At 44.3% G+C, this 24,283-nt stretch overlaps 1 protein-coding gene across 3 annotated transcripts in view; it reads right to left on the bottom strand.

Annotated features, from left to right (window-relative positions):
• pde10a (phosphodiesterase 10A) overlaps positions 1-24,283 on the bottom strand; it is a 251,321-nt gene that overhangs the window by 80,749 nt on the left and 146,289 nt on the right. For 2 of the 3 annotated variants that reach the window (XR_014620084.1, XM_084321416.1), the window contains exon 4: positions 1,242-1,365. Coding sequence is in view for 2 of the 3 variants with exons in the window: in XM_084321416.1 (XP_084177542.1) it covers positions 1,242-1,365 (124 nt within the window). In the remaining variant the exon portion in view is untranslated. The remainder of the gene's footprint in view (positions 1-1,241; positions 1,366-24,283) is intronic. The other variant, XM_084321417.1, reaches the window with a different exon arrangement.

Here is a 24,283-nt window from a genome sequence, read left to right as displayed (position 1 = left end):
GCTCCGGGGGTGGGGGGGGGGGGGGGGTGCGAGACAGCGCTCAACACAAAACAACCATATCATCCACCTCGCTCCACCCTCCCTCTCCCATATCACGTGTCACACGCTGAAAAAAGAGCCCCCCAGGCCCGCCTCCGCTTCTATGCGGAACTGTGACTAGAGCTCCATTCACGGAAGTACTCTGGTGCTCCGCCGACAGCGATCTGTGTTCAGAATTATACCGGGAGATTGAGTAATGCTCGCCCGCAGAATATAATAATAATAATAATCAGCGTTTACTAACGTTTAGCGTCTCCGCTATTTATGACCGAATTAGTCAACCTTTCTTTTTTATAATGGCAGATTATTATTGACAGGGATTTTGTCGAGTTTACACACACTGTAATGTGGTATCAAAAATGTGTAGAAATATGATGAATATGACTGTTTCTCAGTTTTTTTCAATAAAAACGGACATGGTATCAAACGAACACGAATTTAAGTGGTTAAAATTCGGAAATATTTATAATTTGTTACAGATATCTTGAGATTAGGCTATTAATGTTAATCATGGGGGATTTTTTTTTAAATAGTAAACAGTTAAAATTATATGGCTTTGATCATTTAATCTCTTAAGCCCAGTGAGTGTCAGAATCCTAGGGAGCCACAAGGGTTAAACTCAGGGGTCATTGAGGGAGACACTCATTTTCAATGGCGCAGAGTGTACATGGCATTTGAGGTGACAAAACACACACAATACATTTTAAACATACAATCAATCAATCACCAACACACAGTCAAAGATAAATACAGCTCAATATGCAATATCACATCAGAGAAAGCAATTACTAGTGTCCAACCACATGGGTTTTTTGTTGGATTTGCTGTATTCTGTTGCTGTAAAAGGTTTGTTTACCTTGGTAATGTTTGTCAAGATCATTTTGCATCTACAGATAAAACTCTTCAAAAATGTGAATCTACAAACATAAACCTTTTGCGGTGCCCCCAGACTTTCCCTCCGATTTTGATTTGGCAATTGTAGAACTGTACTGATTTCAATTACCAGCGGCAGCCATTTTTATTATTATGTCATTAAAATGTTGGAGTTCTAGAAATTCTCACGAAAATTCTCAACAATCACACGGATATCGATTGATCTTTTGTTTCCCGGGTGAAGGCTGTCAATCACTCGGCAGAGCCCGCGGTCGTCCTCTACAGCATGCGAGGTGAGACTGAAGCCCACTGGCCTCGCTTTCTTCTACCTGTTTTGATGATGTTGCACAACTCATAGAGCAGCAGCTTGTTGTCTCCTCCCGAGTCCAGGCGCTGCTCCATGTAGCTGTTGAGCTCGTACACCACACCCTGCATGTTAGTGTCCTGGTACTGCTGGACACAAAGAGACACACACACACAATGCAACTCCACAGTCAAGCAAATGGGAACTGAGGGTGAGTCAGGGTAGGAGGAAAGGGACAATGACATTTTTTTAAACCCATCCATGCATTGCACACACATCCACATGCACACACTCACCTTTAACATTCACTTTTGACACTTTAAACTGCACTTTTTAAATACTAAAATGTTTGCACTACATCCATCCCTACCTAATTTCAGCATTTTTGCATTTTGTTTGCATTTTGTACTTTAGTTTGTATATTGTATAGAGTTTGGTATTTTCTTTACTGTTTGAAGCACAATCTCATGGGGCTCATACAGAACCAAGCATTTCACTGTAATGTGTATGTACCTTATATGTGACAAATAAAACAAAACTTGAAAGTTGAACTTACAAATTTTTTTAATACATCCACAGAAATTTGGCAGAGCTTGCGAGACACAGAACACCACAGTACGTGTCATGTCCGATTATCATGTCCTCACAACAGAACAAAATAGGACTAAGGTTGAAAGTTGGCAAAGTGGCCCTTTAAAAAGTTAGGAACTAAATCCACCAAATGCTATTTAACTTTGGCTTTGTGAGATGTTTAAATTGAAAGTTGTGGGCCCCAAGGTAACAGGCATGAGGGGTTTATTTTCTATTCCAAAATTAATTCAGCTGGTGACATAAAATTAGAGTGCCTGGTGATTTTTGTATTACAGCCGGTAAGAGGTAAAGTTAAAGGAACATGGTTACAGAGTTAGCGGATACGGACCACTAGTCTAGTCAAGTCAAGTCAAGTCAAGAGTTTTAATTGTCACGGCATACAGGTATACAATGAAATGCGGCTGGTCTAGCTTAAAACCCTGGGAGTTATTGGACAAAAGCTAGGCTAGCTGTTCCGTATCTGCTTCCATTCATTTGTGCTAAGCTAGGCTAGCTTGCAACCAAAAGCTTTCTACTGAACGCACAAAGAGAGGAAATTGGGGAGGGGCGCCCAAGTGACTGACGAACCACGTAACGCACTGTGTCGCGGCACAGCCGACCCGGGTTTGATTCCCGGACCCGGCGTTCTTTGCTGAATGTCTTCCCCCGCTCTGTCTTCCGTTCTTCCTCTCTCTCTCTCTCTCTCTACCGGACTGCCCGGTAGTTAAAAATCTACCAAAAACAGAATAAAAAAAAAAATAGAGGAAATTGGTATCTATCTTCTTGTCCGACTCTGGAGAAGACTACTAAACACATTTCCCATAGTGTTGGCGTGTTCCTTTAAACCGCTTTCACACAGGGAAGTGGAGGTCCACACAGCAGTCCGACCACAAGGCTTGGGAGAAAAGTGGAGAAAGCTCTTCATGCGACCAGGTGAACTATACAGAGAGATACACCCCGGCTTAGCGGATTTATCTCATGCACGCCTCCTTCGTCGTGCCACTCGATCTAGTGTAGAATAATTGTATCTCACCCTCCATCCTACTTGTGATCCCCCCCCCCCACAGACAGCCTATTGTCCTCCAATACCCAAGTTCTGTCTACCAGGGTAAAAAATCACGCTGAGCCGTGGATGCACACTGAAATACTGACCGCTATGAAAACAAGAGACAAAAAATGCTCTGAGTTTCGTAAAAGTCAGTCAAAGCTTACCAAAAGCACGAGCAGTGAACTCCAAGCCCACATGACTGAACTCAAACTGGAAAGAAACAGACTAAGAAATTACGTAAACTCCATGATCAAAACAGCAAAAAAAAAATTCATCAATGACAAAACCGAGGAAAACAAAAACAACCCACGTGAACTTTGGAAATTACTCAATAACCAACTAGGCTGCAGTAAAAAACTTAAAACCAGATTCTCAAACATAAACATAAAGACGGACAACACGCTCATCACAGACAAGCTGGATGTAGCCAATTACTTAAACAGTTTCTTCACAAACATAGCCACAACACTGGTAAACAAACTACCCTCCCACTCAGGGCAGTATGGGGTAGAACACATAGTAGCATACTACAAGAACCTAGGGGTCCACAAAGACGACTTCAAACTGGAAATGGTAACAACAGATGAGGTACTCAAAAAACTGAGTGCCCTCCAACCTAACAAGGCCACTGGCCATGACAACATCCCCTCCAAATTCCTCAGAGACTCAGCAGCCGCCATCACCCCAGTCATCACACACATAATAAACCTCTCCATAAAACAGGGACACGTCCCCAAGGACTTCAAAATTGCGAGAGTAACACCCCTGCACAAAAAAGGCAGCAAATTAGACCCTGGCAACTACCGCCCTGTTTCTATCCTTACCTCCATCTCGAAAGTCATGGAAAAAATGTTATACGAACAGGTCGAAAAATACCTTGCGGAAAAAAATCTAATCTACGAATTCCAATCTGGCTTCAGAACATCCCACTCCACTGACACATGCCTTCTCTATTTAAACGACCACATCAAACAAGAGGTGGACGCGGGCAAATACTGCGGCATGGTCATGCTGGACCTACAAAAGGCCTTCGACACTGTCAATCACACCATTCTGATTGACAAGCTAAAAGCAATTGGTTTTGATAGTCTATCAGTGAGCTGGATGCAATCCTACCTGGAGGGGAGAGAGCAGATGGTGGAGGTAAACGGTACCCTATCCCCCCCCTCACAGTGAGCTGTGGTGTTCCACAAGGAAGCACACTAGGTCCGCTACTGTTCCTAATTTATGCAAATGACATGTCGTCAGCTTGTGACTGCAACGTGTTCCTGTTTGCGGACGACTCAGCCCTGCTGGTCTCTGACAAGAACAAGTTACAGGTTGAAAAAACCCTCAGCTCAGAACTAGGCAAAATCTGCATATGGCTCGCTGATAACAAACTATCATTACACATGGGCAAAAAAAAAGTCCATTCTCTTCGGTTCAAATAACAAACTCAGCAAGACCGACGGCTTCTCAGTTACAGTGGGTGACAATATTGTCACAAGGAAAGAAGATATTACCTACCTGGGTTCCATCCTAGAGGCAAATCTTTCCTGCGACAAAATCTAATGTAATAAAAAAAAGTCAACCAACGAACACGATTCTTGTACCGGATCTCCTCACTGGTAAACAAGAATACCCTGAAGACTCTGGCAGGAGCACTCATTCAAGGGTACTACGACTATGCTTGCACCTCATGGTACCAAAGCACCTCAAAGGCGCTAAAAACTAAATTACAAACATCTCAAAACAAACTGGTCAGACTACTGCTTGACATTACTCCTAGAACCCACCGCACCCCTGCCCACTTTGACAACCTAGGATGGCTTAGAGTAGACGACAGAGTACAGCAACTTGCAATGGGCCTGGTCTACAAGATACACTACACGAGTCAACACGACCAAGGTACCCATGTACTCCCTCAAGCTGAACAGTGACATCTCCTTAGCAAATGAACTCAATACCTTCTATGCGAGGTTTGAGGCAGTGAATAACAACACCAGCCTACAAACCACTGCAATGGAGGGGGGGGGGGGGGGGGCGCTGCTGATGGAGATTCAGTGTTCAGAATAACAGAACATGAGGTGAGGAGGACCTTTAAGAAAGTGAATATCAGGAAGGCAGCAGGACCGGACGGTATCCCCGGCCGCGTCCTAAAAGTCTGTGCCGACCAACTGGCCCCGGTATTCACTGACATATTTAACCTGTCCTTAGAACAGGCTGTCATCCCCACCTGTTTGAAGAAGTCCACCATCATCCCTGTACCCAAAAAATCTACGCCCACTTGCCTCAACAACTACCGCCCTGTAGCTCTCACCTCCATAGCCATGAAGTGCTTTGAGAAGCTAGTGAAGGGCTACATCTGTTCCTCCCTCCCCATCAACCTGGACCCCCTGCAATTTGCATACCGCCCCAACAGGTCCACGGAGGACGCCATAGCCCATGTGCTGCACACAGCAGCATCACACCTGGACAAGAGGCAGGGGAACTATGTGAGAATGCTATTCATCGACAGCTCAGCATTCAATACCATAGTCCCCTCCAAACTCATAGCCAAGCTCAGAGACCTGGGCTTGAACTATGACCTCTGCCAGTGGGTCTTGGACTTCCTGACGGGCAGACCCCAGGTGGTGAGAGCAGGCAACTGCACCTCCTCATCCATCACCCTCAACATAGGGGCCCCACAGGGCTGTGTTCTGAGTCCCCTCCTCTACTCCCTGTACACACATGATTGTGTGGCTCAGCGGAGCAACAACACAATCATCACATTTGCTGACGACACAGTAGTGGTGGGCCTGATCTCTGCAAACGACGAGAGGGCCTACCTGGAAGAGGTCAAGGTCCTGGCGGGATGGTGCCAGGAGAACAGACTCTCCCTGAACGTCAGCAAAACAAAGGAGATGATTGTGGACTTTAGGAGGTCGGGGGTCAAGGACTACAGCCCCCTCAGCATCGACGGGGCACCGGTTGAGAGAGTGAACAGTTTTAAGTACTTCGGAGCCCACATATCCGAGGACTTGACATGGACCACACACATTGACAGTGTTGTGAAGAAGGCACGACAACGCCTCTACTTCCTCAGGCGCCTAAGGAAGTTCCAAGTCAGTCAGAAGATCCTTAAGAACTTCTACTCATGTACAATAGAGAGCATCCTGACTGGCAACATCACCTCCTGGTTTGGGAATAGCACTGCACAAGACCGAAGCAGACTACAAAGAGTGACATGTTCAGCGGAACGCACAATTGGAGGGGGGCTTCCCACCCTCCAGAACATTTACAACAAGCGGTGCAGGGGTAAGGCTAAGAGAATCATCAAGGACTCCAGCCACCCGAACAACTGCCTCTTTGAACTGCTGCGGTCAGGCAAGCGATACCAGAGTCTCAAGGCGAGCACAGAAAGACTCAGAAGAAGCTTCTATCCCCAGGCCATCAGGCTGCTCAACGAACAATAAACACTATGCAACAACCATCAAATGCACACAGCACACACATCCACACGCACACACTCACTTTAAACAAACAACACACTGCAGCACCCACTCTCCACACTTTAGATCACTTAAACACACTTTATATTTATTGGTAAAGGATTTGCACTACAACTCGTACACCTTACTGTAAATTGTACCTAAATTGTACCTCATCCCATTTCTGCTTTGCACTATATAGTATTGTATATTAGTATATTGCATAGTATATTGTATGGTAACTCAGTTACTTCTAGTCTGCATCGAACATTGTACATATGTCTATACTGAACACTGGGACCTCTATTTTTACTTCTTTTTACATGCTACTTTATTTTATTTCATGCGTATCTTGTCTAGCACAGTCTCTGGAGCGTAACAGTAAGAAGCATTTTGTATAAAAGTATTCTGTACTTCTGTATGACAACTATTAAAGAAACTTGAAACTTGAAACTACATGTCAAAATACTTCCCAAAGGTCAGTGAATACCACGATCACAACACCAGAGGGAGCTCCACAAATCATGTTAAACCCAGATTCGGCTCAAACAAGGGACTAAACACGTTTCGCAATTATGCCACATCAATGTGGAACGCCCTACCCAAAGCTGTAAAGGAATGTGAATCACTACCCACTTTCAAAAACACTCTCAAAAAACACCTACAGGAGACTGCAATTCGAAACGGGCCCCTGTAAATGTCCTAACACAACCTCCTCCAATGTAAAGTAAATGACCAAGTATGGTTTTGTCAATATTCCAATGTACAGTTTTGCTTGTACAGTTGTACAGTGTCCCCCACCCACCCACCCACCCACCCCTCCCTCCCACCGAACCACCTCCAATGTACAGTCCCCCCCATCCCCCCAACCCCACCCCACCTACCCAACCTCCTCCAATGTACAGTTTCTATGTCAAATGTATATACTCTCTTTTCTGGACTCTTTTCGTATCACAAACAGTACTGTATTTGCAAATCTGGTATGTCATAAATGTATAGATGTAGCAGTACGTCATGTATGTCATGTATGTCATATATGTTATGATGAATTGAAAATGGGGGACCCTGATGTAAACAAGACGAAAGTCTTTCTCTGGTCTGCATCCCCTTAACAATTGTATGTATTGAGCTGTACTGTACTGTACCCATTCTGCAATCTGTTAATAAAGTTTTCAAGGGGCGCCCCAGTGGCGAACCACATAGCACGCTCAGCCGTGACACGGCCGACCCGGGTTCGACTCGCGAACCCTTCGTTATTTGCAGAATGTCTTCCCCCCACTCTGTCTCCCATTCCTCATCTGTCTCTCCCTACTGGACTGCCCAGTAGAAATAAAGCGATAAAACGCCAAAAAAGAAATCTTAAAAAAAAGTTTTCAATCAATCAATTAATCCCTGCCCCATTCACCCACCTTTCTTCTTACCACCACCAACCCCCATATGTCTACTCCCCCTAACTCACCCCCCCCCTTCCTTACTTCGCCCCTCCTCCTCCTAATCCCTGAGTACAACAGGTGAGTTGACATGACTATCGTGCAAACAGGTAACAACTCCACAGCCCCGCCTCCACAGCCCTGAGAGAAATACACTGAATCCCCATAGCTCTGATCATCATAGCCAGGGCTGCTGAGCCTCAACAGAGGGCTGTTTGTTACATAAGAGCCAGGCCTCCTGTCGTGTGAAGGGCCAGAGTAGTATCTATTTCTGGGCCTGCCGAGAGAGAGAGAGAGAGAGAGAGAGAGAGAGAGAGAGAGAGAGAGAGAGAGAGAGAGGAGAGAGAGAGAGAGAGAGAGAGAGAGAGAGAGAGAGAGAGAGAGAGAGAGAGAGAGAGAGAGAGAGAGAGGTAGAGAGAGAGAGAGAGAGAGAGAGAGAGAGAGAGAGAGAGAGAGAGAGAGAGAGAGAAGCAAACTCCTAGAACACTAGAAAGCAAACTCCCATGGGACCGCCTTCTCTCCTCCCACATCCTGTTAGCTTATAGACCTATGGACCAGGCACCTGTCAGTCCTCTCTACCAGGCTCCAGTGCCCTCTGCCTCAGGGAGCGCCAGCCTCACACTGGTGCCAGGGTGACGTAAGTGTGAACACAGAGAGGGTAGGAGGAGGGGGGGAGGGGGGGGGGGGGGGGGCATGGGGGGACCAGGCTTTCCCATCAATGTCCTGCCAACTCTCTCAAATAATGTTCACTGCCCTGCGGTCGTAAAGGTTCCCACTGACTTGACTCTCTGTTATCTTCTGACACGTGCATTCGTACAAGCTGACTTCCTCTCACCAATTCCAATGTTAAAGAGATGCTTTGATTTCAATGTTTTATAGGGTTTTATCTTTCCTCCCTATAGGTACACTTGTCACATTGTTGGGGCGGTGGGGGACGTGCGCACAAAAAACAACGCTAGTCCTACAGCTAATGGCATTTTAGCACTGTGAATTTCAAAACAAAAAATGCCATGTTGGCACTGTTACCATTGCTCACTGAAACCAATGGGTACTGCTAGCCATAAGCGAATGAGTCACTGGTGAAAGTCGCTGGTGTTGGAAAGAGAGGTCAACATTTTTTAAATCAATTGTTATAATTTACACACCACCAGTTCAATGTCCAGCCATGCATAACAAGAAGGACCAAGGTCAGGAGGTCACTGGTCTCAAAACAATATAAAACAACAGTAACTATTGTCAAAATATCTATATAATCAACCTGCATCTTAATCTAAGTCGTTTCCCGTACACATTAACTCATCGACCGCCATGATGTTTTCCCATCTCTACTCAATGGCGCCAGCTTTATTAACCATTTTAGCAATGTTTGCTGTATACTACAGAACATCGTGTGTTCTGTATTATAGCTATGGAGACAATAGTATGGCTCATTTGACAGGCATTGTTCATAGTGCAACACTGACTAACCAGTTCATTTCTACATACTCGAGTTTGTGCGCTATTCCATGCTAAACATCGCCCCTTTCCAAAATAATCCAGTCTTTTTTCATAGATCGCAAGATATGACGCGTTAGATGCATTATGCTCAAATTGTTCGCCTGAAACTCCAAATACTTCCAAAGGTATATACCATATGTGTCTTCACAAAAATCATCGGGTCGTTTTAACTCGAAACTGTGATCGTTACCAAAAGCATGTTTTAGGTCCGGTAAAATACGACACTGTGATCGGTACAAGAACATGTTTTAGGTTCGGTAAAATAGACAGAATAGACCTTACCTTAGCCAGAAGGTACTCCAAAAAGAATAATCCCGGTGATCCCATCGCGATCGCAATTACTTGTGTATATGTGTATACAGGAAACAATAGGTTTGAGGCGATAAAATCTCAGAGCGATCGCTCTGTCCTGATTCCCGCTGAGGGGGAGGAATTCTTGCAGATACTCTCCACACTAAACTATCCCAGTTCAAAAGGTAGGTGATACTGCCACCTGGCGGGATTCGATCATCATTGCAATTCCAACGTAGGCAGCTGTGCCAGGGAGACCCAGGGAGCTCCGGCCGAGTGTTTAGAACGGGGATCAAAGGAAAAAGGATCAAAACCCGAGAAAAGTCGGGGTTTGGCGCTCAACGGTTGGTGACGAAACATGACTTTTCTCGGGTTTGGCGGGCAAAGAGTTAAAGGTCCCATATTTTTGTGATATTTTCAACAATTTAATATGATTTATAGGGGTGCATCTATATATTTTTTTCTGACGATTCCAATTTTTCTCCTTTCTAAGAACCATAATTGACAGCATACACAAACCGTTTTGTAACTTTTCTTTAATGGAAAGTTCAATTGTATGTTCATAATGAAACATTGACAATTAATAACCTTCTCTCACTCTCACTCAAACAAATCTCAAAATAAAAAAAGTGCTCCAGGTAATTGTTATTGTGTAACCGGGTTTATGGCATACGTAATTAGTATGTGGTTAGTCCTGCCCCAATGACTTTGATTGACAGCCCTGTTTACTGTGGCTCTATACTGTAGTAGCTCCTGGAGAAGCTTTCGTTGAAGAGCCACAATGGTAGGTCTATTTTACCTTGCAATCTAAAACAATGACATTGCAGCTATGTTCAACAGTTAGCTGTGTTAGATAGTTAGCTAACAAGCTAATGTGTTTAGCGACTCGAGACACAGCTTGGCTGACCGAGGGGGAGAGAGACTGACTTGTCGCTAAACCGTCAACCAATTCTTATGGGGATTACAGATATGCAGGATTTGTGTCTTGTGAAGAACTTCCCTGCCGACGACATGCTGTGTAAATTTGAATCGGCACAGAATCGGATATACTGAGACTGCTCAGCCGGCCGATCGCTCGGTGAACCCCTAACCTTTAACACATTGGTCGCCAAGAACGAGTTACGCCGCTTTTGCCCGCCATGCGTTGAACGCCAACAACGGCGTAAGTCGTTTTTGGGATCAATATTAAAAATTTTCGCCATGGCATTCATAATTCATCCAGTCTCTCTCTGGACTGCAGCGGCACCCTGTATGAGATTGCAACGCCTCAATACCGCCGCCTGGTGGATGGTCGGGCGAGTTACACTCTCGCCAAAACCGGAAGTGGCGCTGGTGCATCGAGGAAATCCCTCCGGCAGTAATATCTTGTTACGTGGATCCAGACAAACACTATAGTGCATTTGGATCGCTTTCTAAACTCAATAATCTATATGATTTTTGGCGTTTATTGCGCCATACAAACCGGAAATGGATCTAGGAGATCGGCATCAAATAATTGTGATCTTTTTCCTCCAGTCTCATCGGCAAATGGTAAGAGGACAGTAACGTTATTTTCAGCCCGATTGTTTATTCATTTCACTGCAAACCATCTGATCAATATATCAACCCATACTAAATAAAGCCGTTACTGACGATCAAGGAATTATAAACGACCCCCCCCCTTTCCTTCACGCATGATGAAGCATAATGTATACCGATCATATACATTTGAATTTTTTAATATAGCGTGTATAGGAAAGAAACGCCAATTGATAATCTATCATATGCGTCAGGGCCTATAACTCTCGTTTTTGGAATTACAGCAGAAAACCTTAAAAACATACTTATATTCCAGACGACATTAACACAACAATGTATGAATGAAAGAATATAACGTTCCCACATCCTGAACGATAGATAATCGATGTTGAATGGGCCATAGTAATGTCAATATAGCAATACAATTTTAAAAGTTATAGCCCTGCAAAGAAGGTAAACATCTCCATAGGCTTTCAACGGTGGCAGACTGGGTACAATGATGGGCACAACCCCCGGCGCCCAATGTGTTAATCTATGAAACATGTTTACGTTTTCTTTGGAACAAACTAGTCTAAATAAAATGTTTAGCATTTTCTTTTCCAGCACAGCTTACTTCCCTTGCAGTGAACAGGCCATTTTTGATGATTACAGCACACCCAAAAGTAAAACTGGACAGTAGATTAGATAGGCAGTGTTCCTGGCTCCAAGAAGGACAGGTAATTGTTTAATTAAAGCTAATTGATTGCTTGTGTCTCTGGTGTGACATCATAAAGGGCAATATCTGGTCAAACGGCAAGGAGTACCTACATTATTTTTTCCCTCAGTACCTAAATAACATTTCAGATGGCCAAGTCTACACCAAGACTAGACAAAACCCATTTTCAATAATGTGGGATCTTTAATGGGAACCACCTAATGAGCTACAATAGTGTATTTCCTTAGCATTAGAGCTTCAGAATGGGATCCAATAGCCTTATTATTTGCCCATGAAGCTAGTTGTGTGTTCATAGGGAGTCCTTCAATCCCCCATCCCATGTTGAACCTTTTACCATAAAGGCCTCTGAAGAAAACAGAGCCCTGACACCACAACCTTTTCACCTGCAGTTATCCGTGGAAGGGGTTGAACTCTGTTCAAAGTGTCATGAGTATAAATCCAAAAGGAGGCTGTGATTAGCATTGGGAATTAAATGTATTAACCCAGGTGAGTCCCATTGAGATATCTCTTATTCGAGGGAGCCCTGGCCAAGATAGCAGCAATAGGGAGGTGTAGTCTGACGTCACTGGTTGTTCCACCCGTATAGGGATTCATCATTGGGAAAATGGATTATCGGCTATTGTAACAATTCTGCCGCATGGACATTGGCAAGCTTTCCATTTTTGCACAAAATGAGTTCCCTTCTACCACTAACATTATTGTTTAAGCATTTTTGGTTGAAATAAAGGTAGTTATAAGGTTTTTAATTTGTCGTAAAAAAAGAACTACATTTACCAGTAGGCAGCCTGTTGTTCACTAGGCAGCCTGTTCAGTGCTGTCGCCTGATCCACGTCGCGGCCAGCTGATACCACGCTAGCTAGCTAGCTAACGTTAACGTTACCTCGCTAAACGTACTAGACGTTAGCAATGTCTACTGTCGCTAACCATTTTAAATCGGGGCATGTAGAGGCGTTTCGGGACAGAGTAAAATGTACAGGTCATCTTCTCAGACCTGTGCACTGCATGCATCATGCCAGCTAGCTAGCTAGCTACACGTCACTTCTGGCTGATACCACGATAGCTAGCGTGATTTTTTTTAGCCGCAGTTTGCGAAGACGCTCTCTGATTGGCTAGCCCGCGTACAGCGAAGACCCTCTCTGATTGGTTTAGCTCCGAAGGGCTCTTCCGCCTTGTACATATTATTCTCTGCTTCGAAGTGGTTATGTTTTGGCCCTCTTTCGAAGTGGGTTATGCTTAGAGTTTATCTTTAGAGCGGGGCGATAAACCACCAGCCCTGATTCCAAACTCTAAGCATAACCCACTTCGAAAGAGGGCCACAGCATAACCACTTCGAAGCAGAGAATATATATGTACAAGGCGGAAATTTCTATCCCAGAGCCGTTCGGAGCTAAACCAATCAGAGAGGGTCTTCGCTGTACGCGGGTTAGCCAATCAGAGAGCGTCTTCGCAAACTGCGACTACGGAAAAAAAATCACGCCGATAGCTAACTAACGTTACAAGCTCAAAAACCTTATAACTACTACTGTCGTGTCCATAAGTTCCCTGGCAGAATACTTTGTCTGTGAGGACAAAAGTAAATAAGAACGATATATATAACGCTGTATAGCATATTCTCTAAAAAGTATACAAAGAGGAGATAACCATTTTAAATCGGGGCATGTAGAGCCCGCCGTAAAAACAATAACGTTATAAACTATACACAATATGTACAACGAAACAATGATTTACATTAGTATTTACAGTGATTTAACACTTTAACTGCCGGAAGACGCTTTTAGGCGTCCTTCCCCGCCATGCTCAAGTTGCCGAAGACGCCGTAACTCGTCTTTGATATCAATATTTCAAAAATCTGTGATCGGAATCATATTTCCTTTCCGGGGCCCTGAGACACAAGTGTGATCTCCTCTCAATCCTCTAGCGGTTCAAGACCGCCATCTGGTGGCCGATCGGCAGATCGAAAAAACGGATGTTACCTTTAACCCGGTAGGACTCACTCCATATGGGGTCCGGGCACTCACTAGTGTTAGAGAGACTCAGTCTTCACACAGTGAACATCGATCGCTGCAAATAACTCGAAAAAACAACATGATTTGGACGTATATATTATTATACAACCTGGAAATGGACCGGATATTTCTATATCCCATAATAGGAAAATGTCTGTTCCACGCTCATCGCCCAACGGCGCGAGGAAGATACGGTAAGATTCAGCGTTATTTTTCAATGTGTACGATACTAACTGCTATGATGAACATTTGACCCACATTAGATGAATGGTATAACGCTGCCCACGGAATTATAAACGCCCCCTCGGCCATCCGGTCAACATCAGATTACGTGTAGTAACTTCCAGAAGTCCGTCCAGTTGGATTTTTTTATATCGCGCCGATTGCTATCAAACTGTATTTGATCATCAATATAATGCATTTGGTGCTATAAATCACGTTCTGGAGAAAGCTGCAGAAAGAGATGAAAACATACTTATACTTTAGATCATATTTTAGTATGAATATGTGAATGAAAAAGTTTAACGTTCATACACCCTGAACAATACATATAGGACCTTGAATGGGCCCTAATAATGGCAATTTAGCAATAGAATTTAAAAAGTTATAGCCCTGCAAAGAAGGGGAACTTCTACATAGACAAATAGAGCTGGCAACCTATGGTATATAATGAATTTAGCCTTAGGCAATCAAAGTGTTAATATGCAGTGAATACAAATAATGATAACGTGGTTGTTGCTTTTAGAAATGGTGTTTGGCTTCATCTGATAAATGGATATGATCACCAGAGAGATACTAGCCACAGATTCAGGGTCAGTTATTTTCCCATTGTACAAATTGTTAAGCTTATCGAATGTAAGGGAAATCTGGTCCTAGGTCTGCGACTAAAGCCAAGCGTCTACACAGCAGTGCCAAATAGCAGTGTAGTTTCCCAGCGAACGAAAACATAAACGTTGTTATTTTGCTACCTTTACGATTAATTGCGAATATTTTCATGTTGAGCTATAGATTGTGGATGAATACGTACAGAAAGGTACACCATGCCAACGTTAATGCTTTATTTATCTAAAACGAGCCGATTTAGAAATGGTCAATGGGGAAATACATTAAGTGGAACAGAGGGTGGAACAGGAAAAAACGAAAATGACATAACCACTACACCTCCCTATAGTGGGGCGGCATAGCTCAACATATCAAACCAATTGTTCATTTTGTGATAAAAGCACCAAATTTGGCAGATGTGTTGATAGATATATTGGGAACAAAACTGGATATTGGGGCGTTACAAACTAGCACCCTGGTGGCCGTGGCAGGCATTTTTCAAAATGGCCACCAGCGCTTGGTCAAACTTTCCTATCCCATTGGATTTGCATGCAATAACGGGTATAATCTAGATCCCACTAACCCTGATATGTCCCGATCCGATCACGTGATCGGGGCCGATCACGTGATTCGTGATTTTCCGAAGATCGGGATCGGCAAAAAAATGTATAAAAAAAATCAGATTTTTTTTTTAACTTTTTTTTTTTTATTCAACAAACATGACCATGTTCACGTCTTAAACTCATACTGAGGCCTTAGTTTTGGTTTTAAATAGCATATCATCATTCATTTATTTATTGTCACACAGAGCAGAAGAATTTTGCCCAAAGTAATCTGCCCAAGTGCCCTACTACCCCTGTTCCACGAGAGTGCCCACACAGTGGCAATGATCAAACACTCCATGGATGTAGTCAGAAATGCAGTTCAACATCTGAATTCTGCGCAGACACCAGTAGTAACATTTGATCAACCCCTGTATGCTATTGCCAAGCAGATCCAGTGGAAGTGGCCATAGATGTATGGGGAAGACAAATTTGTTGTGATGTTTGGCGGCCTGCATATAGAGATGGCAGCTCTGAAGACCCTGGGTGATTGGTTGAAAGGCAGTGGCTGGGTTGAAGCACTGGTACAAGCAGAGATCACAACAGCAGGCACTGCTGACTCCTTGCGTGCAGCACATGTTGCTCGCACCTGATGTGCCCACCAAGTCACAGTGGCTGCACTATATGTCCTGCAGTATCGGGCCTACAATAACCGTGATACAGATACAGAAGATGCGCCTTTCGGGTTTGATGAATGGTGCTCAAGGAGGGAGGAGAGCTGCGCTCAATTCCAGTACTGGGCAACAGTCATGGCATTGGAGCTGTGTTTACTGGTCTATGTGAGATCCCTGCGGCAGTCCTTCAGCATGTACCTTGATGCTCTGACAGAACTCGTCCCCTGGTTCTTTGCTCTGGACCATACAAACTATGCCCGCTGGATCCGTTCATCTTCGTGACATGACTGAACTACCAACAAGACACCCAGATGTTGCCAGAGAATTGAATGTAGGCAATTTCACCATTCAGAAGACCAATCAGGTATTCTCGCCAATCCCCACTGATCAAGCACATGAGCAAAATAATGCTTGCATCAAGAGTGATGGAGGGGTGGTAGGTCTTCCAGACAACCCTAGTGCCCTCAGACGGTGGATGGTAGCTGGCCCTGAGGTTGCAGTGCTGATTGAGGACTTTGAAGATGCTCACCAGCTCATGGGAAGACAAGATGGGGTGTTCCACCATGATCAGACAGCAAGTGTGCAGAAAGAATTTAGAAAATATGTCTGCTCGCTCCTCAATGTAATGGAAGAACTGGGCAACCCATTCGAAGAGGAGTGAAGACCTGCTTGTTAAAAAGGTTAAACCAAGAAAAGCTGCTGGCCCAGACTCGATATGCGGGCGCACCCTGCACCACTGTGCTGATCAGCTTGGTTGGGTGTTTTCTAGACTCTTCCAGATGTGTGTAGATCTAGGTCAGATCCCCACATTATGGAAGACGTCAACCATCATACCCATCCCTAAGTCAAAAGATTCAAAAGAATTGAAGGACTTTAGACCAGTGGCGCTTACCTCATTAGCAATGAAGGTTTTTGAGATTTAAAAAAAACACTATGTCTTTTATTGAGGGTAAATTAGATCCCCTTCAATTTGCATATCAGCCAGGTAAAGGGGTGGAGGATGCTATGCTCTTCATCTTGGACATTGTGTATAAACATCTGGAAACACCTGGAGCTCATGCTAGACTTTTATTTGCAGATTTCTCCTCTGCTTTTAATAAAATGCAGCCCCACATTTTAATTGAGAGGCTTGACTCTTATTTTAGTCTCCCACACCAGCTTCTCATGCTGATTTAAAATGTCCTCACTGAGAGGGTCCAGCAGGTCTTTGTCAATGGGCAGATGTCCAACATGTCGATTTCCAACACTGGCTCCCCCCAAGGTTGCGCTTTGTCTCCCCTTTTATTTATTATGTACACGGACAGCTGCAGATCGCTTCATGACCAAAGGCATCTAGTTACGTTTTCAGATGACACTGTCCTGGTATCCCTACTGCAGCCCTCCGAAACTGATCATGGACCTGTACTTCACGACTTTGTGAATTGGTGTGATGAGAATTACTTGGACCTCAATGTCTCTAAGACTAAGGACATGATAATTGACTTCAGACACAACCCCGATCATCAAGCCAGTGTAGCTAGTGTAATTCACGATGAGGACGTCCAGATTGTTGAATCGTACAAATACCTGGGAACTGTGTTTGACTGTAAACTAAAGTTCAACTTAAATACAGAGTCTATTGTTAAAAAAGGTCAGCAGAGGATCTACCTGCTGAGAAAGCTGAACTCTTTTAACACTTTGACGACCGGGCCTTGCCATCTAATATGTGGCTGGAGGACAACGCTTTGTAAACAAACCGATGTACTTTTGGATAGCTATATATATACTTTATAGTATTGCTATCTGTCCATTCTCATTGTCACTTGAGTGCATAAACCGTGCCTTCATAATGGCTTAAAGAAAATAAAAATCCATCAGTTGGTTGTCATTTTATAACGCCGTGAATATAAGCTTTATCGCAGTTTTTGTCTCGGTTTTTTTCTGGAAAGCTATTTATAGAGCTAAAGGCTAGTCACGTTATATCGAACGGCATTTCTGTTGTCTATATATGAATGAAATAAAACAAACTGCTTAGCATCCAGACTATTACAGAGCATCTATGGATGAAATGGGGGCGGCGGGGGACGCCGATTAGTATTATTGATTAGCAATACAGTGTGCGCTCAAGTACAACAATGTTCAATCCGGCTGTAATTTGGGTGAAGAGTGTCCTACCGTCAGCCCATGTGATCGCCGGCAGCATTTCCCCATTATTCATCGGCATCTGGTAGATCGATATGTCCATTGGCTGATCATAAATCCCATTATTCCAGGCTGAAATCTGCGCTTTGAACCGTGATCAACGGTGGAGGATGGTCGCTTGGGATCCAGGCTCATATGAAACGCCCATAGACAGTAAAAAAAGAATTTCCCCATTCGCCCTCAATGATACTGCAGTGGAGCGATGGCGCCCCTAAGAGCATCTGGCCGGTATTGCATGTTGCGGAAATCAGATATGCGGGTAGATCTGCAGAGTCGATCGGGGACGTTGATACGTGATTAATATGGAATAAAACAATAACAACTTGCCACGAGTTAACTCGTGGCTCTGGTCCACAACGCATGGCACCGAAACCCGAGTTAACTCGTGGCTGGTCCCCATTATGTTAGTGCGAAGATCCTAAGCACTTTTTATAGTTCTTTTATTGAAAGCCTCCTAACTTTTTCTTTTATCTGCTGGTTCAGTGGCCTGTCTATTAAAGATAGGAACAGCCTACAGTACATAGTGAAAGTGTGCTCCAAAATAATTGGAGTAAAACAGAGAGACCTATGTTCTCTCTGGACGGACCAGGTGGTCAAGAAGGGGACGAGCATCACTAATCAACCCCTCCATGCTCTGTCTCAGCAGTTTTCACTGTTGCCTTCTGGCCGCCGTTATGACGTCCCACCAAATAGGACCAACCGCTACGCCAAATCTGTGTACTGTCAGGATCTGAACTTTTTGGACATTTATCCTCTGGCACCATCGTGTGCTCATCGGCGGTACTACGCCGTTCTGGACAATCTGTTGTTGTCATCGTTCATTTTCATTCTATCACATTCACAATGTTTAATCCCTGCCTGGCTCAAGACCTTGCTGCCTATTATTATGTGTCTCTATTATCCCTGCCTGTTAGTCTAGTGTCCTTGTCTTGTTGTATTATTTCTGTCCCTGTAATATTGCTCTAGTCCACTCCTCATGTATTCATTGTGTTAAGTTCAAGTTCAAGTTCTTTAATAGTTGTCATACAGAAGTACAGAATACTTTCATACAAAATGCTTCTTACTGTTACGCTCCAGAGACTGTGCTAGACAAGATAGTATCAAATAACATAATAACATAATATAGCATGAATTTAGAAGAAGAAAATGAGGTCACAGTTGTTCGGTATAGACATATGTACAATGTTCTGAGTTACCATATAATATACAATACACAATACTATGCAGTGTACTAATGTACAGTACTATCTAGTGCAAAGCAGAAATGGGATGAGGTACAATTTTAGGTACAATTTACAGTAAGGTGTACGAGTTGTAGTGCAATCCTTCATCCATAAATATAAAGTGTGGGGAGTGGGTGCTACAGTGTGTTTGTTTAAAGTGGGTGTGTGCTATAAAGTGTGTGTAGTGGGTGCTACAGTGTGTTTGTTTAAAGTGAGTGTGTGCGTGTGGATGTGTGTGCTATGTGTGTTTGGTGGTTGTTGTTGTGTAGTGTTCATTCATTGTTCGTTTAGCAGCCTGATGGCCTGGGGATAGAAGCTACTTCTGAGTCTTTCTGTGCTCGCCTTGAGACTCCTGTATCGCTTGCCTGACGGCAGCAGTTCAAAGAGGCAGTTGTTCGGGTGGCTCGAGTCCTTAATAATTCTCTTAGCCTTCCCCTTGCAACGCTTGTAGTAAATGTTCTGGAGGGTGGGGAGCCCCCCTCCAATTGTGCGTTCGGCTGAACGTGTCACTCTTTGTAGTCTGCTTTGGTCTTTTGCAGTGCTATTCCCAAACCAGGAGGTGATGTTGCCGGTCAAGATGCTCTCTATTGTACATGAGTAGAAGTTCTTAAGGATCTTCTGGCTGACTTGGAACTTCCTTAGGCGCCTGAGGAAGTAGAGGCGTTGTCGTGCCTTCTTCACCACACTGTTAATGTGTATGGTCCATGTCAAGTCCTCGGATATGTGGGCTCCGAGGTACTTGAAGCTGTTGACTCTCTCAACCGGTGCCCCGTCGATGCTGAGGGGGCTGTAGTCCTTGACCCCCGACCTCCTGAAGTCCACAATCATCTCCTTTGTTTTGCTGACGTTCAGGGAGAGGCTGTTTTCCTGGCACCATCCCGCCAGGACCTTGACCTCTTCCAGGTAGGCCCTCTCGTCGTTGGCAGAGATCAGGCCCACCACCACTGTGTCGTCAGCAAATTTGACGATTGTATTGCTACTCCGCTGAGCCACACAGTCGTGTGTGTACAGGGAGTAGAGGAGGGGACTCAGAACACAGCCCTGGGGGGCCCCTATGTTGAGGGTGATGGATGAGGAGGTGCAGTTGCCTGCTCTCACCACCTGGGGTCTGCCAGTCAGGAAGTCCAAGACCCACTGGCAGAGGTCATAGCCCAAGCCCAGGTCCCTGAGCTTGGCTATGAGTATGGAGGGGACTATGGTATTGAATGCCGAGCTGTAGTCGATGAATAGCATTCTCACATAGTTCCCCTGCCTCTTGTCCAGGTGTGATGCTGCTGTGTGCAGCACATGGGATATGGCGTCCTCCGTGGACCTGTTGGGGCGGTATGCAAATTGCAGGGGGTCCATGTTGATGGGGAGGGAGGAGCAGATGTAGCCCTTTACTAGCTTCTCAAAGCACTTCATGGCTATGGAGGTGAGAGCTACAGGGCGGTAGTCGTTGAGGCAAGCAGGCTTGGATTTTTTGGGTACAGGGATAATAGTGGACTTCTTCAGGCAGGTGGGGATGACAGCCTGTTCTAAGGACAGGTTAAATATGTCAGTGAATACTGGGGCCAGTTGGTCGGCACAGACTTTTAGGACGCGGCCGGGGATGCCGTCCGGACCTGCTGCCTTCCTGATATTCACTTTTTTAAAGGTCCGCCTCACCTCATGCTCTGTTACCCTGAACACTGCGCCTCCATCAGCAGCCGACCCCCCCCCCCCCATTGCCGAGGCTTGTGAGCTGGTGTTGTTATTACCAGCATCAAACCTCGCATAGAAGGTATTGAGGTCGTTTGCTAAGGAGATGTCACTGTTCAGTTTGAGGGAGGCGCCTTTGTAGTCTGTCATCGTTTTGAGCCCCTGCCACATAGCTCTAGAGTCAGCTTGTTCAAACTGGAGTTCAATTTTATCCCTGTAGCGCCGTTTGGCCTCTGACACTGTCCTCCTTACGTTGTGTTGCGCCACCTTGTGGTCATTCATGTTGCCTGCCACTAGGCCGTCATTGTATGCTTTGGTGCGCTCTCTCAGAGCTTCACGGACGGATTTGTCTACCCAGGGTTTTTGATTTGGGTAAACTTTCATTTTGGTAGTGGGGATTGTTTCTTTCACCCTAGTACAGACATAGTCCAGCACTGTCTCCGTGTAGGCATTAATGTTATCTGTGTCGCGGAATACAATCCAGTCTGTGTTGTGAAACACTGACCGGATCGTATCCTCTGACGTCACATCCCATTTCTGCACCTCTCGCGAGACTACGGGAGTACTTTTAATGACCGTTAGTGTTAGTGTTCTTATATCCTAGCCTCCAGGCCCAGCTGTTTTTTGTCTTCCTAATTGGTTCTGTATATATTCATGCCGCCTCCTATCTTCCAGTATCGCGTCATTGTTTGTTTTTAGGTTAGGGGAAAATGTTTGATACTGTTTTGTAAATTGTTTATTTACACATTTTTTAAATACATTTTTTTAATAAAATCTTTATATAATAATTATGAAGAAATATTAATAAAACATGTTCTTAACTTTAAGTTGTATGTAAATACTATTTGTAGTGTTAAAAACATGGAAACAATAGCTTTGGTGGCCAAAGTGTTCTATGCCAGTAATTGCTGGCAGCCATTTTTGGAAATGGTTACCATGGTCACCAGAATGCCAATCTGCAATGCCCCAATATCCATATATTTTCTAAATATATTAAGCTAAATATGTACCAAATTTGGTGCTTTTATCACAAATTGAACAATAGGTTAGCTATGCCGCCCCACTACTATACAGTGTTGCAAACAACATACAGTAAAAGCAAACATTAAAAGCACATATTAACAAAATATAGAGTAGCAACGCAAGCCCATCTAGGTGCAAATCTGTCTGCAAGTGGGTTCCAGGCTGCAGGGACAGAGAACATAAATGCCTATTTGCCAAATTCAGTGTGAACCTCAGGGACGGACAATGGGCCTCATTCAACATTACTCTCTTATTATTTTTCTTATATTCTTGCTTACCTGTCTGTTAAGAGAACAATAAGAAAAGCCACCGCCACATTCATCAAGCTGTTCTTAAAGTCCAAATCTGTTCTTACCCAGGTTTTTTGAATGGTGAATTCCACTCATTCTAAACTGGATGCGCGTTCTCGCGCAAGTCATTTGCATATAGAGACACGCCTCGCGGGCTCATTATAATATGAGAGCCGTGGGTCTGCATTGTATAGAGCGGATCCCCCGGCCGTATTCAAGCGCTGGATGGATCAAAATTAGATAGGAATCAAATGTATTGTCATCATACAGCACCTATATAATGGAATAGACTGTATTAATATAGTAGTAATATAATAGTAGTTGGCTAGTTGCATGCTTCTGGCCACCTCCCACAGTGCGCGCATACACACGTACTGTATACAGTACGTGCAAAATGAATCGTTCCAGCAAAGTACTGTAGGCTTTGTCAATATACTATATCTATACAACGACTGTGCGTTGTCAAGAGCCAATCGCACAGGTTGCCTCATCTCATCTGGCTCTGCAAATAGATCTAGAGTCTGAATATCTCCGCATATATAGCCTGCTGATGATCTCTCTCTCTCTCTCTCTCGTCAAATCCATTCTGAGAACGGAATGCAGTGCCCGGGTCTTGATTGATTGAACATTTTATTAACAGATTGCAGAATGGGTACAATACAGTACAGCTCAATACACACAATTGTTAAGGGGATGCAGACCAGAGAAAGACTTTCGTCTTGTTTACATCAGGGTCCCCCATTTTCAATTCATCATAACATATGACATACATATAGACAGTACTGCTACATCTATACATTTATGACTTACCAGATTTACAAATACAGTACTGTTTGTGATACAAAAAGAGTAAAAAAATAAAAGAGAGTATATACATTTGAAACAACTGTACATTGGAGGAGATGGGGGGGGTTGGGTAGGTGGGGTGGGGTGTGGGGGGGGGGAACTGTTCATTGGGGGTGGTTGGGTGGGTGGGGTGGGGTGGGGGGTAGGATGGGTAGGCGGGGTGGGGGTAACCGTACATTGGATTATCGACGAAACCTTACTTGGTCCAAGAAGAGGGTCTCGCGTATTACTGGGTTTAAGTCAGTTGTTTATTTATTTATGTTTTACTGTTTGCATACGAGGTGGTCCGCAAATGTTCTTGATAACAATCTAGTGGTCCGCATAAAACAGAAGTTTGGGAACCACTGATATAGACGATCTCTAAATATGCGTTCTATGCTATGTATACAATCACTTTCCATCACAGACCTAAAACCTAGTTTTGCTTACATGCTTATATATTTCACATTAGACACGTTTGTAGAATGTCTGACTTGTTCCGGCTCTGCGGCTCTGCAGATATACTATTGGAGCTCTGCGGCTCTGCAGATATACTATTGGTTTCAACGAGGGGAGAGGTTACAGGTACGGCCGGGATCTGACTATTTCCACGGGAGCGCTGTGCAGCATCGGAGCAGAAGAAATAACGCTGCGTGCCGTAAGCTTATCAATACCAAGTATAGTGATTAGGTTATGCCAAGACGAAGAGGACGTTCGGCAGATGGACTGAAGATGAAAGTTGTTGCGTGTTAGAACCTTCAGTCAGGCTATAGCTATGTCGGCTAGTAGCTTAGCTAAAGGCAGGGACAGCTAACTAGCGTTAGCTAACACTAGCTACGTTATCGAGTGCTAACGTGTGGCAAACTAGGAACAGACTCCCAAGTTCATCCCAACAGGGGGTACAATATCATCATGGGACTGGTGAACTTTCTCCACGGTCGTCTCCTTCCTCTTGGACCTGACTGCGTTAGGGTGAGTTTTTAATGCTCTCTACTCTGTTCCTGCCGTGGATCTCTCTCTCTCTCTCTCTCTCTCTCTCTCTCTCTCTCTCTCTCTCGCTCTCTCTCTCGCTCTCTCTCTCTCGCTCTCTCTCTCTCTCGCTCTCTCTCTCTCTCGCTCTCTCTCTCGCTCTCTCTCTCTTGCTCTCTCTCTCTCTCTCTCTCTCTGTCTCTCTGTCTCTCTCTGTCTCTCGCTCACTCTGTGTGTTGCATCGTGCAGTTTGTGACGTGTGTGTAATAAGCTTATAGAGTTCGATTAAAATAAGGCAAAACTGCAAATCTGCA

Source organism: Notolepis coatsorum, assembly GCF_963971535.1.
Source record: "Notolepis coatsorum genome assembly, chromosome: 9".
In the NCBI taxonomy this organism is placed as follows: Eukaryota; Metazoa; Chordata; class Actinopteri; order Aulopiformes; family Paralepididae; genus Notolepis; species Notolepis coatsorum.
Note: the sequence above shows the minus strand (reverse complement) of the source record. Positions and strands in the feature narration are given on the sequence as shown.